General features: G+C 59.0%; 6 protein-coding genes across 6 annotated transcripts; 4 read left to right on the forward strand and 2 right to left on the reverse strand.

Annotated features, from left to right (window-relative positions):
- Positions 1–231: 231 nt before the first annotated feature.
- BXZ73DRAFT_101369 (uncharacterized protein) lies at positions 232–1,164 on the forward strand (the record flags this gene model as incomplete). The annotated part of the gene is made up of 1 exon (XM_048014883.1): positions 232–1,164. One exon carries the CDS (start codon positions 232–234, stop codon positions 1,162–1,164), a length of 933 nt encoding a protein of 310 aa, XP_047877796.1.
- Positions 1,165–1,925: 761 nt separating this feature from the next.
- On the reverse strand, positions 1,926–3,080 carry BXZ73DRAFT_101370 (uncharacterized protein; the record flags this gene model as incomplete). The annotated part of the gene is made up of 3 exons (XM_048014884.1): positions 1,926–2,095; positions 2,326–2,615; positions 2,992–3,080. The coding sequence occupies 3 exons, from the start codon at positions 3,078–3,080 to the stop codon at positions 1,926–1,928; spliced, it is 549 nt and encodes a 182-aa protein (XP_047877797.1).
- Positions 3,081–3,287: 207 nt separating this feature from the next.
- BXZ73DRAFT_89953 (uncharacterized protein) lies at positions 3,288–4,184 on the forward strand (the record flags this gene model as incomplete). The annotated part of the gene is made up of 4 exons (XM_048025446.1): positions 3,288–3,438; positions 3,522–3,601; positions 3,681–3,830; positions 3,888–4,184. The coding sequence occupies 4 exons, from the start codon at positions 3,288–3,290 to the stop codon at positions 4,182–4,184; spliced, it is 678 nt and encodes a 225-aa protein (XP_047877798.1).
- A 1,748-nt stretch (positions 4,185–5,932) lies between these two features.
- Positions 5,933–8,130, forward strand: BXZ73DRAFT_89954 (MFS general substrate transporter; the record flags this gene model as incomplete). The annotated part of the gene is made up of 12 exons (XM_048025447.1): positions 5,933–6,144; positions 6,281–6,309; positions 6,361–6,409; positions 6,464–6,541; positions 6,594–6,678; positions 6,732–7,099; positions 7,186–7,282; positions 7,387–7,579; positions 7,650–7,707; positions 7,775–7,824; positions 7,893–7,960; positions 8,023–8,130. 12 exons carry the CDS (start codon positions 5,933–5,935, stop codon positions 8,128–8,130), a joined length of 1,395 nt encoding a protein of 464 aa, XP_047877799.1.
- Positions 8,131–8,267: 137 nt separating this feature from the next.
- On the reverse strand, positions 8,268–12,800 carry BXZ73DRAFT_101372 (SNF2 family N-terminal domain-containing protein; the record flags this gene model as incomplete). The annotated part of the gene is made up of 23 exons (XM_048014885.1): positions 8,268–8,420; positions 8,480–8,538; positions 8,599–8,635; positions 8,688–8,714; positions 8,773–9,002; positions 9,054–9,198; positions 9,250–9,340; positions 9,403–9,663; positions 9,716–9,861; positions 9,913–10,054; positions 10,104–10,151; positions 10,204–10,345; positions 10,401–10,412; positions 10,469–10,867; positions 10,928–10,992; positions 11,046–11,186; positions 11,237–11,308; positions 11,356–11,445; positions 11,498–11,698; positions 11,842–11,920; positions 11,971–12,027; positions 12,080–12,445; positions 12,497–12,800. The coding sequence occupies 23 exons, from the start codon at positions 12,798–12,800 to the stop codon at positions 8,268–8,270; spliced, it is 3,267 nt and encodes a 1,088-aa protein (XP_047877800.1).
- Positions 12,801–13,051: 251 nt separating this feature from the next.
- On the forward strand, positions 13,052–15,005 carry BXZ73DRAFT_47075 (chaperonin Cpn60/TCP-1 family; the record flags this gene model as incomplete). Its single annotated transcript, XM_048019807.1, has 6 exons — positions 13,052–13,072; positions 13,126–13,512; positions 13,564–13,616; positions 13,668–14,463; positions 14,524–14,868; positions 14,925–15,005. 6 exons carry the CDS (start codon positions 13,052–13,054, stop codon positions 15,003–15,005), a joined length of 1,683 nt encoding a protein of 560 aa, XP_047877801.1.
- Between the last annotated feature and the right edge of the window lie 349 nt (positions 15,006–15,354).

Genomic DNA, 15,354 nt, shown 5'->3' on the forward strand with positions numbered 1-15,354 from the left:
AGACTCTTAACCACTACTTGCAAGAGACCCCGTCACCCGCCTCCTCAGCTCTAGTCCCCCGGCTCCCCGTCGATGTTTTCCGAGTTTTTTCTCAAAGTACTCGAGAGGGTGGTCTTCGGCCCCCCTCCTGACCCTGTCCCTACTTTGCTTAACGTCCTCCTCCATCAACTCTGGCCCAGCTGCAAACAGAGACCATGGGCCATCCAATGGCGACTCGACCAAGTGATGACCATGTTCATCGAAACCCTGATCACGGAGTACCACGTCCATTCATCCCACGCTCTGTGTTCGTGCGTCGTCACCCGGCTCGATCACTTCCTGGACACCAAGCGCAACTTGCCCCGCGAGTACATCGTCGCCCACATCGCCCTACCCCTGCCTGCCACCTCCGGTAAACCACCCACTACGCGCACCATCGGCTTCCTCAAGTTCGAGCGCTGCTGGCGGAGCTGGGACCCCATCAGCGTATACGAGCCCATCGAGATCCCGGCCACCCGACGCGAGTGGCACCCCGCGGACGACACCCTCGGCGTGTACGAGCCCGACTTCTGCCCGTGGGCGTCGCGCCGCCCGACGCTCCTCCGCTCCAGCCGCGGCCTGGCAGTCCCGCTCGCGCGCGCGCTCGTCGCGGCGTGCGCGCTGCGCCGCATTCACCCTGACTGCATCGGAGACGCGTACGCGCACGCGTGGTTCGCCCGCGGCTTGTGGGAGCGGCTCGTGGACTCGGACGCGGCGGACGGCAGTGCGGGCCAGGACGCCTGTTCGGAGGATTCAGGCTGCTCCAAGCGGGGGCTCCTGGGGCGTTGTGTGCTCCGTGGCAAGACTCCCGCGGCCTTTTTGGAGGTGTTGACGGAGAAGGAGGTGGAGGAGTGCCGGGCGGTCGAGGACAGGGTCCTGCGCGAGCTCGAAGCAAGCCGGGCGGAGGCGGAAGTGTGGTTGGCCGACAGCGCCGCGTGGGACAAGCGCCCTTTGGCCCAGATGGAGGCCATCTGGGACATTCGGGAGGCGGCGGAAAGAGGCGTGTGGGCGGGGGCGCGGAGCGATCTGGACCGGGGGCCGCGAAGCACTCGGCGCCGTGACCGGGAGCGGAAGCGGGAGGTCGACGAGGCTTGGAGGCGACTTGAGGCTGCGATGGTCAAGCGTGGTTTGAAGCCTGCCACTTAGAATGATCAAAGTGGGTATGTTCCATCGTCTTGCACGTCTTGGGTGCGATGGCTGACCGCGTCGCGATGGTACAGTGGACCGAAATGAAGATAGGTTTTTCGAGCTGGGTACGTTAGCTTGACGTATACAAGCACATCGGAGCTGTCGTCCTCGTCGGGTCACTCGACTCGAGTCTGTTGAGCCCTTCGAGCGCCCGTCGTACGCGCCTCCCGATTGCAGAGAACGTTTTCGCATGGATGAAGGCGTGGACTTCATGGTCAAGCTCGAGTCGCTTCCCTTTTCGCGGGTGATACAATATCGACTGAGGGGTAGCCGTGTACTCGCGAGGAAGAGGGCATCGTGGAATTGCGGGCCAGATCATGAACTGAGCACTATTGCGGCTCTCATGAGATTTATTGACCTCGTTGGTCTGCCGCTGCTGTGGGTTTGCATGTCGCCGATGATTGCTCCTATTTGTACCGTTGTAGTCCATATTCACGTCGAATGCGCATGGGTGATGGCGTGACCGAATACCTGTTTGACCAAATGCCAACAGCGAGTCGCTGGGACCGTACGGCGAACTTCGAAAAGGCAGACGTATGGATCGGTCGAAGGCCGGCTGTATCATGAACGCGACGGGCTGCACGATGACCGCGTTCTCGCAGTGCCAAAAATACAGAGGATTAGTGTACAACACATACATTTATTAAGGTCACCGTCCGGAGTCCGTGATCCAGGACCACCATCCGAAACCCGGATTGCCGTAACTGCTCGGGCGGTGCTTAGTGGAGAAGCCACGGGTAGACAGAGATGCCAGAGGTCAGCGACTGTATAAGTGTCTCCTCCGGCAATACGGAAAGCTTCACACACCTGCATCGCCGCAGGGTTTGCGCCCGGCATCGGCATGTCACCAAGAAGCGGCAGTGGTCCTCCCCAAAATAAAAGTACAACCCTGCAGAGCGCAAAAGACATGAGTCAGGGAACACGCCGCACGAGCACACGGCGCAAGACACTCACCGGAGTCGCTTCCCTCCCCCCACACTCGCGCGCCGCCGACCTCCCGCGCGGGGCCCGCACCTCGCGCCGCCCGCGCGCACACGCTAGCGGATGCCCGCGGCGGCCTCGAGCCGCGCGACCTCCTCCTGGAGCGCGTCGCGGCCCTCCTCGAGCCAATAGATGTACTCGCGCGCGCGAAGAGGATGCCGCTCTTGCCCTTCGTCCCGCGCCCGCGGCTGCCGCTGCCCTTGGGCCGGCCGCGGGTGGGCATGCCCGAGCCGGGGGGCGCGCCCGCGGGGGCGAGGAGCGTCGTGAGCTGCATGTAGCCCTCGCGGATCGCGTTGCGGCGCTTCTGCTCGGACATGATGTGGTTCAGCCGCTTCTGGGGCGTGGAGAGCAGCGGCTTGGCGGCGCGGGACGCCGCGGCCGCGGCCGCGGACGGGGTCGCGCGTGAGGAGGAGGTGGACGGGGAGCGGCTGGGGGAGCGGATGCGCGGCTTCGCTTCTGGTGGGGTGCAAATAGGGGAGGCTGGGCGGGCGGTGCGGATCGCAGGGCTGTGGGGGACTGCTGGGGCTGGTGCTGTGGTTGAGGAGGTTGTGGAGGTGAAGGCTGCAGATGCTGATCGCCCTGGGAGGAGAACAGGTTGGACGATGGCGCTAGCTTGTCGAGTCCCGGCGGAGCGGTCTCCTGGAGTGGATTCTGGTATATATCTGCGGGTACGGCGAAAGACTGCTGGAGGGTGTCGACATTGAGATCCCAGTCGAAGTTGTCGAGGAAGCCGAAGATGTCCGAGGTTTCGGAGACGGAAAAGAGCTCGTTTGAGGGCGGGAGTGGGGGCGGGGGCGGGGCGACGTGCAGGGCGGGTCGAAGAGCTGGAAGTCGGCGAACGCAGGGTGCGGGAGGCCCTGCGGGTCGCGGGGGGAGCGGGGGCGGGCGGTCATGGTGGGCGGAGGAAAGCCGGATAGCCGGCGGAGACCGGGCCCGGGGGACGGAGAGCCGGGGCCGGGTGGGCGTGCGGGCGGCGAGGCGGCGGAGGGACGGCGGGGAAAGGGCGGAGAGCCCGGTCGGCAGGGACGGCACGTGGGGGCGCGGGGGCCAGCAAAGGCGGGATAAATGGCAGGACCTCCGAAGCCCCGCCCATCACCCCCATGTCGGCCCTCTCAGAGGCGTCCACGCCGGCCCAGGACGCGGGCCCTCCGTCGATCGACACCCAGCAGCTCCAGCAGCACAATCACCAGCTGGCCGGCGACCTCCAACAGCAACAGGCCGCCTTGGCCGGCCAGGCCGACGGCCGCAAGCGTGCGTATGCCGCCTCCCCCGCCGCCGCCGTCCGTGCTGACCTCCTCCGCCCCTCCGCCCTCCGCCCCTCCGCCCCTCCGCAGCCAAGGCGCCGTCCGTACGCAGGGCCTGCACCGCTTGCCACGCCGGCAAAACCAGGTGCAGCGAGGCCCTCCCCTGCCAGGTATGTCCCTCCCCCGAGCGCCCTCCCCGCCGCCGCCCGACCCCCGTCCGCCCCGCCTCACCGCCGCCCGCCCCGCCAGAGCTGCCTCAAGCGCGGCCTCGGGGCCTCATGCACCTACCCAGATCCCGACACAGATCCCCACCAACAGAACCAGGCGCAACCCCGTACGTTCTGCTCTCCCTTTCTGCGGCCCCTGTTCCCCGGGCTTATCCTACCCCCCGCCGTCCCCGTGCGCAGCCCAGGTGCCGCCGTTCCCGACGATGCCCTACCCCCGCAGATGCAGCAGGGGCTCCAGCACCCGCCGTACTACGACTACAGCAACACCTTCGCCGCCCCCGCCAACACCAGCACGGCGCCCAGCACCAACGCAAACCCCAGCGCCTCCACCTCCACCTTCCGGCCGACGAAGCGACCACGCCCTCTCACCGAGGAAGAAACCGCCGCCATCACCCGCAACTTCACCCGCGGTGACTTCTTTGTCGGCTCGAGTGCCCCCGTCCGCATCGACCCCCGGCTTCCTGTCCGCCTCACTCTCGCCGAGGGCGATCAGGTCCATTTCTCCATCGGTGAGGCAGTAGTATAGCTCCTCCTGCGTCCGCCTCCCCTCCTCTGCTCCCTCTCATCGCTGCGCTTTTGTTTCTCTCTCTCTGTCTCGTGGGCGGCCGTTCAGCATGGACACCTGTCTGTATTGTTTTCTGATAGCTTTCGTTGCCTGCATCAATCCCCCGTGTATATCGTAGACCGTTCGTGTCGTGGTTTGTGTGCATGGACGTTGGCTCTCGTGCTTGAAGCCCAATGTATGATACAGTGTTCCCGTCGATTATTTGTATATCGGTGATGCCCAAGGTGCTGCGCAGGTGCTACATTGGAAATTACATTGCTTATAACTTGATGTTTTGCCTTCATTATGCACGCCCAGTGATGAGTGTGACGCCGCGAGGCAACCTGGATCTCCCATTACTCTGCATAGTCTTCGATTTTTTCATGCTGACAGTGTTGTAAAAAGCGATTGCAACATTTCAGAGAAACGGTAGTATTGCGCCCGTGGCGACCGCCGCGCCCTATTATGAATTTCGCCGAGGGGTCACGGCGCGGGTCACGCACGACATCAACTCCGCTCGGCTAAGCTGTCGGATACGTCCAGTGATGACAGCATCCTCCCCGACGGCAACGTCGGAGACTGAAACTCACTCACGTTCTGTGGCTGAAGTCACGCTTGAACTGACCCAAAGTGCGTTTTCACCCCTCCCGCAGATATTGTGCCAGAGAATTCGAAGCAACGCAGCCATGCTTCGTCCAATGCCCCTCGCGCAGCTTCCACCTAAGCGCTGGTCATGGGGTCGTAGCCGACGGGTATCAAATCCTCAACCTTTCTCATTTGAGATATGTTTGCCAAAGATCGGGCTTGTTTCTGCACGGAACGACGTCGTTCTTTTTGCAAACGAAATTTAACGCATATTGCTACCAACGTGTGAATTTTCAACATTATCGGACGAGGGACAGGACCGTCAGACCAGATTTCTCAACACTGGGGCCTTTCTCATCACTGGGGTCGTGATAGTATCCCGCAAATGTATGGACGCAATGGACGCAACAAACCTCATCCTGGTGCTGGTGGAGCAAAAAGAGGATTCGAGCCATTTTGACGAGAGCGGGATTCAAACGACCAGGTTTGCGGGGGTTCAAATCCCATCGCCCGATTCTGGCGCCTTAGACCGCTCGGCCATCTCGCCATAAGCTGTGGGGGTCAACGTACTTATATAATAACAACGCACTTGGCGAACAACATGTACCTGTTCATCCACTGGGTGTATCATTTTTCTCCACTTGCACAAGCGAAGAGCATCAACGGTAACAGAATGGACCCGAGGTGTTCACGTGTGGCACAGCCACAGGGATTTGCGGGCCGATCGAGCCAATCACCGAGTGGCCGTCTACCTCCTCGGGCCACCGTGTCTCCCGCCAGCTTCCCGTCCCGCTCGCTTACGCACTATTTATGCTCGGCCTTACGTCTTTATGGAACGTCTGGTGATGGGCCACAGCTGCACACCGCGCGCGTACCGGTGCTAGATGTCCTCGAGGGCCGTTCTAGCGAGGGGGCATAGTCCGGCCATGGCGCCAGAGTTACGACCCAGACGTAAGAACCCGGCCATCGCCAGGTGCTTCGTCTCTTTTCTCATTCTATCGTCCTCTAATCCGGGACACTGATCGATACCGGGCCTGCGTCCAAGGTCTGCTCGCGACTCAAATACCCTGCGTCTGCAACGCATGTGCGTCGGATTTTTCCCTCCCTCTCCTGCCTTGCGTCTCCGTTTCCAGCGCTCACTTGGAATGCAACCTCTCCAGGACTCTGGCCATGCAAGTGCGACCTTGTCACAAAATTCGTGTCAGGAATCAAAATCCGTCTCGACAGCCTCCATCCTGCCTCCACCCGCTCTCGTCAACGCTAAGCCAGTAACCCCGAAGGACGAGACCGTCGTCGCTGCTGAACTGGATGCATACCCAGAAGGGGGGCGGGTAGCATGGAGAAACGTTCTCGGCGCGTAGGTCGACTTCTTTTCTCCCCGCCAATTGGCAAATGCTCACTTTGTGCCCCCAGCTTCCTCTTGCAGATGGGCTCAGTTGGGTAACGACCCGTTGTCAGCAAGTCACCCAAGGTTACACTAATCCAACTTCTAGTTACACGAACTCCTTTGGGGTTTACCAAGGTACTGTATGCGGCTTGGTCTCAACTCTGACCACCGCTGACTTTCATTTAGACTATTATAACCGAGTTTACTTGAGCAACACATCGTCCTCGACCATCTCGTGAGTGCCCTCGATTGACTGCTGAGATGCTGACAACGCATGCGCCATTCTCAGGTGGATTGGCAGCATCTCAGCCTTCCTGCTCGTGCTGCTCGGCATCCCTGTCGGTCATCTCTACGACCGCGGATACTTGTAAGTGGGAACGCGCGTATAGAACAAAGTAGTGGCTGAACCATTTGCTTAGCTACCACCTTCTCTACGGCGGATGTGTCGTTCTCTCATTCTCTACCTTTATGCTTTCCCTCGCCCAGCCCGGTGCCTTCTACCAGGCATGCGAACGACCGATTCACATTCGCCGCCCCGTCTCACATTGCATCCACAGATCTTCCTCGTCCAAGGTCTCGGTGTAGGCATCGGCGCCGGGATGGTGTACATCCCGAGCATGGCCGTCGTCTCTCAGTACTTCCACCGTCGGCGCGCGCTCGCCATGACCCTCGTCGCCGGCGGCGCCTCGCTCGCGCCGGTCGTAAACCCGATCATGCTCAACAACACGCTCGACCGACTCGGGTTCGCGACCGCAACCCGCGCGAACGCGGCGCTCAACACCGGGCTGCTCCTCGTCGGCTGTGCGCTCACGCGCCTCCGCTGCGTGCCCGTCGCGGAGGAGGGCGGCGGGAGCGGGTGGCGGGCGATGTGGACGTCCGCGCGGGCGTTCGCGCGCGACCCGCCGTACGTGCTCACCGTGATTGGGTGGGTGTCCCCTTGCGCTTTCACCTGCGACGACGTACATAAGACTAACCATCGCGACCTTCCCCCTCCTCTCCCCGGGTCGGCAGGATCTCCGTCTTCATCGTCGACTTCTACTTCCCGCTCTTCTACATCCAGCTCGACGCCATCCAGCACGGACTCAGCCCCCAATTCTCCTTCTACGCGGTGAGCTTCTGCTCCCGGCCCCGCTCCGGCCCCGTCCGCTGCCGTCCCCGCAAACCCAGTCCGCTGATCCACCTTCGCGATCCCCCGCCCGCCGGCGCCCGCAGCTCGTGATCCTCAACGGGTGCAGCTTCGCGGGGCGCCTCCTCAGCGGCGCGCTCGCCCACTACGCCGGGGTGGGCCGCGTCGTCACCGCTTCCGCCGTCGCCTGCGCCGTGCTCGTCTTCGGCATGATCGGCCTCCACACCGTCGCGAGCGTCGTCGCGATCGCGTCCATCTACGGCTTCTTCGCCGGCGCGTGTGCGTCTTCCTTCGTCCGCCCTTCCGCACGAGGAGCGCGGCCCGCTGACGTCGCGTGCGCGGAACCCAGACATCGCCCTCCTCGGCCCCTTCTTGGTCTCGATGGCGGGCAGCATGTCCGAGACCGGGTCAGCGTCCCATTCGGACCGCCGCCGCGGAGGTGAAGCTGACTGGTGACCGTTTTCGCTCCCGCAGGCTCCGACTCGGGATCGCGTGGTGCATGAGCGGCTTCGGCAGCCTCATCGGTGCGTGCTGTGGTCCCTGCGCACATACGGTGCGTAGCGTAGCCCGGCTTGTGCTGATCGGTGCGCAGGCACCCCCATCGAGGGCGCGCTCCTCACCGGGGAATACGTCTGGTGGCGTCCGGCGGTCTTCAGCGGGGTGCGTGTTCTGAACCTCAGCTCTCACAGCCGTCGCGGCGCATCCTGACGCGCCCGCTCCAGGTCGTTGGCATGTTCGGTGTAGGCTGTCTCGTCGCCGCCACGGTGCTGATGCACAGAAGGGAGGCTGACACGCGCAGCGAAAACACGTCCGTAGACGACAAGGCCTGAACACGGGCGTAAATCCGGTCCGGACTCTGCGGTGATATAGAATTAGGTATCTGGGTCTCTCTGTCGTCTCTGTATATGTATCATAGATCGGGCATACACGATGAACCGTTTCCGGGAAGTGGTCGAGCGTCAGCACATCAATACTGGCTGGGGTGGTCGTCGCCGAACATGATCTTGAGGTTCTCGATGCTCTCGGGGTCGCTGTCGCGCTTGCCCTTGAATGCCTCCTTGACGATCGCGGTCTTGCGCTTCTGGATCTGCAGGATGCGGCCTTCGATCGTACCGCTCACCTATCCGACGTTCAACGTAAGTGATCGCACGGCGCACTCATAGAGGACGTAAATCTCACGATGAAATGAGTCACGTAGACAGTCTGGTTCTGCCCGATCCTGTGGACACGGTCGATCGCTGACGCGCAAACACGTTCAATACGGCCGCCGTTGTTTAAATGGCAATGGGACGGCTTACCTTGATTCTCCGTAGCGGCGTTCCACCAGCAGTCCATCTAACAGCACAGCATAAGTCGTTGGTAGATCAAGATGTCAAAGCGTCCTCACCATGAACACGTGGTTCGCATTCGTCAGCTGCGTTCCCAAACATATCAGCACTTGGTTCGTAAAATATGAACGATGATAAACTCACGTTCAATCCCACTCCGCCTGCTTTCAAACTGATGATAAGCACCTTCGGCTCACGGGACGCCGCCTTGAAGCTGCTGACCGCCTCATTACGCTTTTTGATGTCCATCGAGCCATCGAAGCGGTGCCAAGGCAGACCCTCGCGTTCCAGTACTACCTGGATGAGGTCGAGGAAACTGGTGAACTGAGAGAATACGACCGCTCGGAAGCACGGATCTTGGTCGCGTAGGCGGCCTGTAGGGCGTCAGCGAATGAGGGAAATGGCGTTGACGTGCAGGCGCGTACGGAGGTGCTGGACCAATGCTTCGAGCTTCGTGGACGAGCGGAAGTCGTTGCGACGCAACGTCACTTGGGTCGATGATGTTGGTGTCTCTGAATCCTTCTCGCCGCCGTTCGTTCGCGCCCGGACTACCTCCAGCAGGTCACGTTCCTGTAAGCGGGGTGAGCGCAAACCAACTTCTCAACGTTTTTGTCGCATTACCTTCACTGGACCACGGGAACATGTCGGGCACTTGCCGTCTTCGCCCTTCTCCCGGCATTTTTCGATAAAGGCCACGATACAGTCTTTGCAGCTGTGACGGACTATCGTGTCGACAACCACAAACCACATAGAGACTATTAGAGTGCAACTCACGACTGGTGCATACACTCAGGCAAGATGACCGGCGTCTCCATAACGTCGAAGCAGATGGGACATTCCGCGTCGCCCTCTTGCCCAAGGTTTGCGAGAACGCCTTCGGCATAGACTTTGCTATCTCCCACGGAGTTTTCTCCCTGCCCGAACTTCTCGATGAGCTCTTCCACGTCGATAGTACCGCTGCCTGCTGGTGCCTTCGAGGACCCACGTTCGCTTGATGACAATACGAGGTTGGGGTGGAGTACTGCGCGTCGCAGCCTGCACATCTCGATCAGTTGTATCCTCGAGGTTTCAAATGATCACTACCTACCGCATCAACATTGCGAGAATGTGAGTGTAATTGCGGCTGACAAGGCCCTTCTCATTCAGGTTCTCGAAGTCCTTCTTCGCATCCGAGTACAGCGAGTCGTAGATCTTGCGTTCCAGCGGAGAGAAGTCCAGTCGCTCGACCTTGATCTATGGGGCTGGTTAAGGTGGCGTTACATGAGATGTGTACCTCGGACAGACCTCTTTCGCGGGAAGCTCTACGATCTTCTTGCCATCGGAGTCAAGCATATCCTTCTCGCGGCGCAGAAGGACGCTCTCGAGGATGATTTGCACGACCTCAACGGCCTTCCGGTCGCGAGCCAAGAAAGGTAACGTGATGAAACTGGAGGTGCTGTGAGCCCATGTTGCGCAAAGCCCACCGAGATACCTACGATCGGAAGAATGTGTAGTTCGACCATGGCGTAAAATCCAAGAATTTCCTGTGATCGCAAAGATGAGTGTGGTGTCCTTCTAAAGACACGGCGGGCTTACAAAAGCGAGTAGAGATCCTCCAAGCGGTTGACAATGGGAGTTCCAGTCACAGCCCATCGCCTGCGTGCACGAAGAGCGTAAACTGCCTTCGCCGTTTTGCTCGTCCGAGACTTGCAGTGGTGGGCTTCGTCGAGTATAACACCTGATACAGATGATCAGGCTGTGTTGACGATGAGAAACTATTAATAAGGACTTACGCAACCATTCGACTGAGAGAATGCAGCGTCAGTCGTGTGTGATATGATTGTCAGAAAGATGGGCGTACTCTCATATACCGAAGACGAATGCTTTTCATGTTTAGCGTGCTCAGACACCAAGGTACCGTACGAAGTGATGATGACGTTGATGGCATCGTCGTCGTCCATGGCTGAGTCGAGGTCCAGTCGATTTTGGCCATGCCACACAAGGATGTTCAAAGTGCCCGGCTCACTCGAGCGCTCAAGTTCTTCTGCCCACTGCGCTAGCAGTGATGTCGGAGCGACAATGAGCGTGTCAGAGGGACCCTTGCGCCGCTGAGGTTGGGGCTTCGCGGCTACACGGAATGTGTTGTTCAGTCGGAGCTGTTTCGTCTTGGAGGATCCGTTGGCATCATCATCATTCAGGGGTTCCGGTTCGCGAGCCGTTTGTATCAGCGATGACAGCATGATTGTCTTACCCATACCCACTGCAGGTGATTATCAGTAGTTAGATACTAGCAAACGCAAGCAACTGACTTTCTAGACACGCAAGCCCCAGACACGAGTGCGGTCAGTGCCGAAGAACCAAACAGTGACAAAAATCATACCATCACTAACAAACAATAGTGTCAGTCGGGTACCAGTGTGAATATGCGGATAACTCACGCAAGGATGCCGCCTTTGCATTTCCGCTCTGCTTTCGGGAACTCAAGACTGAGTTCGCCTGAGTATTCGTTGAAGTAGAAGAACTCTTCATCAGCCGTGAGGTCCAGTACCTCATTGTGTGGGTCCATGGGGAAGAGATACCTATAATGTATGAGTCCGTCTGCCACAGCGTTATCGAACTGTTCACTCACTGTTTCCACAGTGGGTGCAAAGATTTTGCCTCTCGAGCGGATGCGGCACCCGTCTCGATGGAGTGCATCCACCTGTGGACCTATCAGTAAACGGATGTGACGAGTCACGGTCTGCTCACAAGAGAGCCTGTTTCTGGTATCCTCGTAATTTCATCGTGAAAGATTCGGCGGGTTCCATCTCACCCATATCCCTGTCGTTCTGCTGTGCCCTGTAACGTGGCTGTCAGTCTCGCACGGTGTAAGACGAGATAGAGCACGAACTTCTGGTAGATCATGTTGATCTGGTCCTCTGTCATATCGCCCTCGCCGTCATCGTCGTCACCATTCCCAGACGACTTTGTCGCAGGCGGGCGAGGTCCTTGAGTCAGCACTTGCAAGTCCTGCTGGGTCAACTTCCCTCCAGCCTTTGATGACACCCCCGCCTTCTTCACGGGCTTTAAATTGATGCGCTTGAACAGCTGCCTAGAGACCGCTTGCGTTCTCTCAAAATCAGCTCTTCTTCGGTCTCACGCCCTTCGTTGAACATGATCTTCGACCTGTCTTTCTCTTTTTCGTTAGACGAAATAGACGGTGTTCGAAATGCGGAAGCTTTGATAAACACAGACAAGGACAGAATCAAGTTCGCGCCGGTCGTGAGTTTGGCGGGACAATCGACCATGGTGCATTTCCGGAACTCGACGATATCTGTATGCGATAAACGACTATCGCGCGAGCTCTACGGGAAGCATACGGACCTAGATCAAGAAGCCGCGAGACCCAGGACGCGACGTCTTGCGGAAGACGTCCGAATTCTAAGCGCCGCATTAGTCAAATCAATCAAAGACGCATATATATACGGCGCACCAAATCCTCTGCTGTTGGTAATGCGAACGACAGTGTCCTGCTTTTTTTTCCCTGAAGGTTTGACAGGTGCAGGCTTGAGCATACTCGCGATGGTCAACTGCTTCTTGCCGCCACTGGACTTCTCTTTCACCGGCTTCTTGACCGGAGGGGGTGGAGGCTTGTCGATCTCGTCGCGTTCAATGTGAATCTCCTCGCCAGTCTTGATGTATCCAGTGCCTTTGACCGTGCTCCAGGCGCTGTCGACGAGAAAAGAGCCAAGGTACCAAGAGTCTTGAATCGAGATATCTGGCGCTTGTTGAAGGGGCGAGAGTCTGCGACGTTTTAGAGGGGGTTCTTCCGTCTTCGCGGCCTGAGCAGAAGGGCTCACTGCACAAGGCAGGGGAGATATTCGAGCACCATCGGATGTAGTGGACATACTAGATGCGCTGGACGTGCGAGGGAGTTCAACGACATCCGGGATTTCTAAATCCAACTGCAGTTCCATGTCGTCTTCAACGTCTGCCATGGGTACGGACTCCTTCACCTCGTACTTGATCTTAATCTCCTCTTCATCATCGCTGTCCCCAAAGAAGAGCGGCCTCTGGGTTCGGTGTGGCGCCACGCTGGGGCCAGGTTCTGAGATGTCCGGTGCTGGGGGCGCGTCCGTGTCCATCTTGATATCCGGCGTATCTTCGTCGTCAGAGCCAGCAAAAAACATGGGCTGCTGTTCAACAGCGGCCATAGCGGAGGAGCAGGAAGCAAAGGGTGGGTAAGCGAGGTGTGTGAAGCGCGAGCGACGCGTCGAGTCGACGCGTCAATTAAACGGAATTCTGGCAGCCACCGACGCGGTCCCGCCGACGCGTCGACATGTGCAAGCACCCGTGATAGGCAAGTTCCTCCCACGATATCTCGGCGCTTTGACAATTCAATCGGACGCGCGAGGCGACGTCCTCATCGTCCTCTTCCTTTCCCCTTTCCCTCTTCCTGAACAAAATGCAGCGGGGCCTACCCATGGTACGCCGCGATTTTCCCCACATCATTATTGTATTACTTACGCTCGCGCGCAGCAACCTACCGTCGTCCTCCTCAAGGAGGGGACAGACACATCGCAAGGAAAACCCCAGCTCTTGTCCAACATCTCGGCGTGCCTTGCGATCTCAGAGACGTTGGCTACCACCCTCGGTCCTCGTGGCATGGATAAGTTGATTGTCAACGAGCGGGGCGAAGCGCAGATCACGAACGATGGCGCGACTATCCTCAAGCTCCTGGACATCGTGCACCCGGCGGCCCGTACACTCGTGGACATCGCCCGTGCGCAGGATGCGGAGGTCGGTGACGGTACCACGAGCGTCGTGCTCTTAGCGGCGCAGCTTCTGAAGGAGGTCCGCGGCTACATCGAGGAAGGTGTCAGTCCCCATATAATCATGAAGGGTCTCAGGCAAGCATCAGACCTGGTGCGTATGTGCGCTCGTATTTTCTCCGTGCTAGGCTCAGTACGCGAGTAGGCCGTGGAGCACATCAAGTCTGTTCAGATCACCGTTGACAAGTCAAATCCCGAGTGTGTTGTACTCCTGATGTCACCGTGAACGTGCTTGCTGAAATCTTACAGGGAGTTCCGCTCTCTGCTCATCAAGTGCGCGTCCACGTCCATGTCTTCTAAACTCATCCACTCGGAAAAGCCCTTCTTTTCCAACATGGTTGTCGAGGCGGTACTGTGTCTGGACCCCGAAGACCTCAACGAGAACCTCATCGGCGTGAAGAAGATCCCTGGTGGCGGCATGCAGGACTCACTCCTTATCCAAGGTGTCTCCTTCAAGAAGACCTTCACGTACGCCGGCGCAGAGCAGCAACCAAAATCTTTCCGTGACCCTCTCATCCTTTCGCTAAACGTGGAGCTCGAGCTGAAGGCAGAGAAGGACAATGCCGAGGTGCGCGTCGAGCACGTTGCGGACTACCAGGCGATCGTCGATGCCGAATGGGAGATCATCTACCGTAAGCTCGAGGCGATTGAGAAGACAGGCGCGAAGGTCGTTCTGAGCAAGCTCCCCATTGGTGATCTCGCGACGCAATGGTTCGCGGACCGCGATATCTTCTGCGCTGGTCGCGTGCCTGCGGACGACTTGCAGAGGACGGTCCAGGCGGTCGGTGGCTCCATCCAGTCGACATGCTCGGACATCAGACGCGAGCACCTTGGCACTTGTGGGTCCTTCGAGGAGAAGCAGATCGGCGGCGAGCGCTACAACCTGTTCACGGAGTGCCCGAAGGCGAAAACGTGCACGCTGATTCTCCGAGGAGGCGCGGAACAGTTCATCGAGGAGGTGGAGCGGAGTTTGCACGACGCCATCATGGTGGTCAAGCGGGCCGTGAAGAACGGCGAAATCGTTGCGGGAGGGGGCGCTATTGAGGTCAGTATAGCTCTGAATATATGCACATTATATAACGCTCATACATGCTGCAATCACAAGCTCGATCTCTCGTCACGCATCCGGAAGCACGCACTCTCTATTCCTGGAAAGCTGCAGCTGGTGATGATAGCGTTCGCCAAAGCGTTGGAAGTGATCCCCCGGCAAATCAGCGACAACGCGGGGCTGGACTCTACAGACATCCTGAATAAGCTGCGGATGAAACACGCGAATGGCGAAAAGTGGTTCGGCGTTGACGTCGACGGCGCGGACGGCATCCGAAACAACCTCGACGCGTTCGTCTGGGAGCCGAGTCTCGTCAAGGTCAACGCAATCCAGAGCGCAACTGAGGCCGCTTGCCTCATTCTCAGCGTCGACGAGACCGTGCGTGCGCCGCAAAGTGAAGCGGTAAGCTTTCTCGGGTTCATCTATGTTACACGCAAGCTAACCGTTTTACCTTTTAGCAAAACGCGGGACCGCGCGCACCCCCCGGTACGGCCCAGCGAGCACTTCGCGGAAGAGGTCGTGGGATGCCAAGGCGGTGAGGGAATAGCAAGCAGCAATTGCGAATGTGTAGACGTATCGATATCATCCTTTTTCCGTGACCCCACCGCCCGCCCGCCCGCCGCAAGCTCACTCAGTGGCCAATGATAGGTGAGCGCCCGCATCACGGTCACATGCTACTGGTGGGACACGGCGCTGCGTGACTGGGACGGCTTCTGCGGGGAGGAGATGTCGCCATCCCGGGGCCAGATGGGCCATCCTCACCTTTGCTCACGATCGCAAATACACTCGCCCTATGTCGTGACATGCTACCTTGCTGATAGCATCCAGGCCCCGCCTTACTCCTTTTGCCGTCCGCGAGCTCTCTCGCGCAGCGCTATAAGAGTAGTA

This window comes from Epithele typhae, assembly GCF_022376455.1.
Source record: "Epithele typhae strain CBS 203.58 chromosome Unknown BXZ73scaffold_24, whole genome shotgun sequence".
NCBI lineage: Eukaryota > Fungi > Basidiomycota > Agaricomycetes > Polyporales > Epitheliaceae > Epithele > Epithele typhae.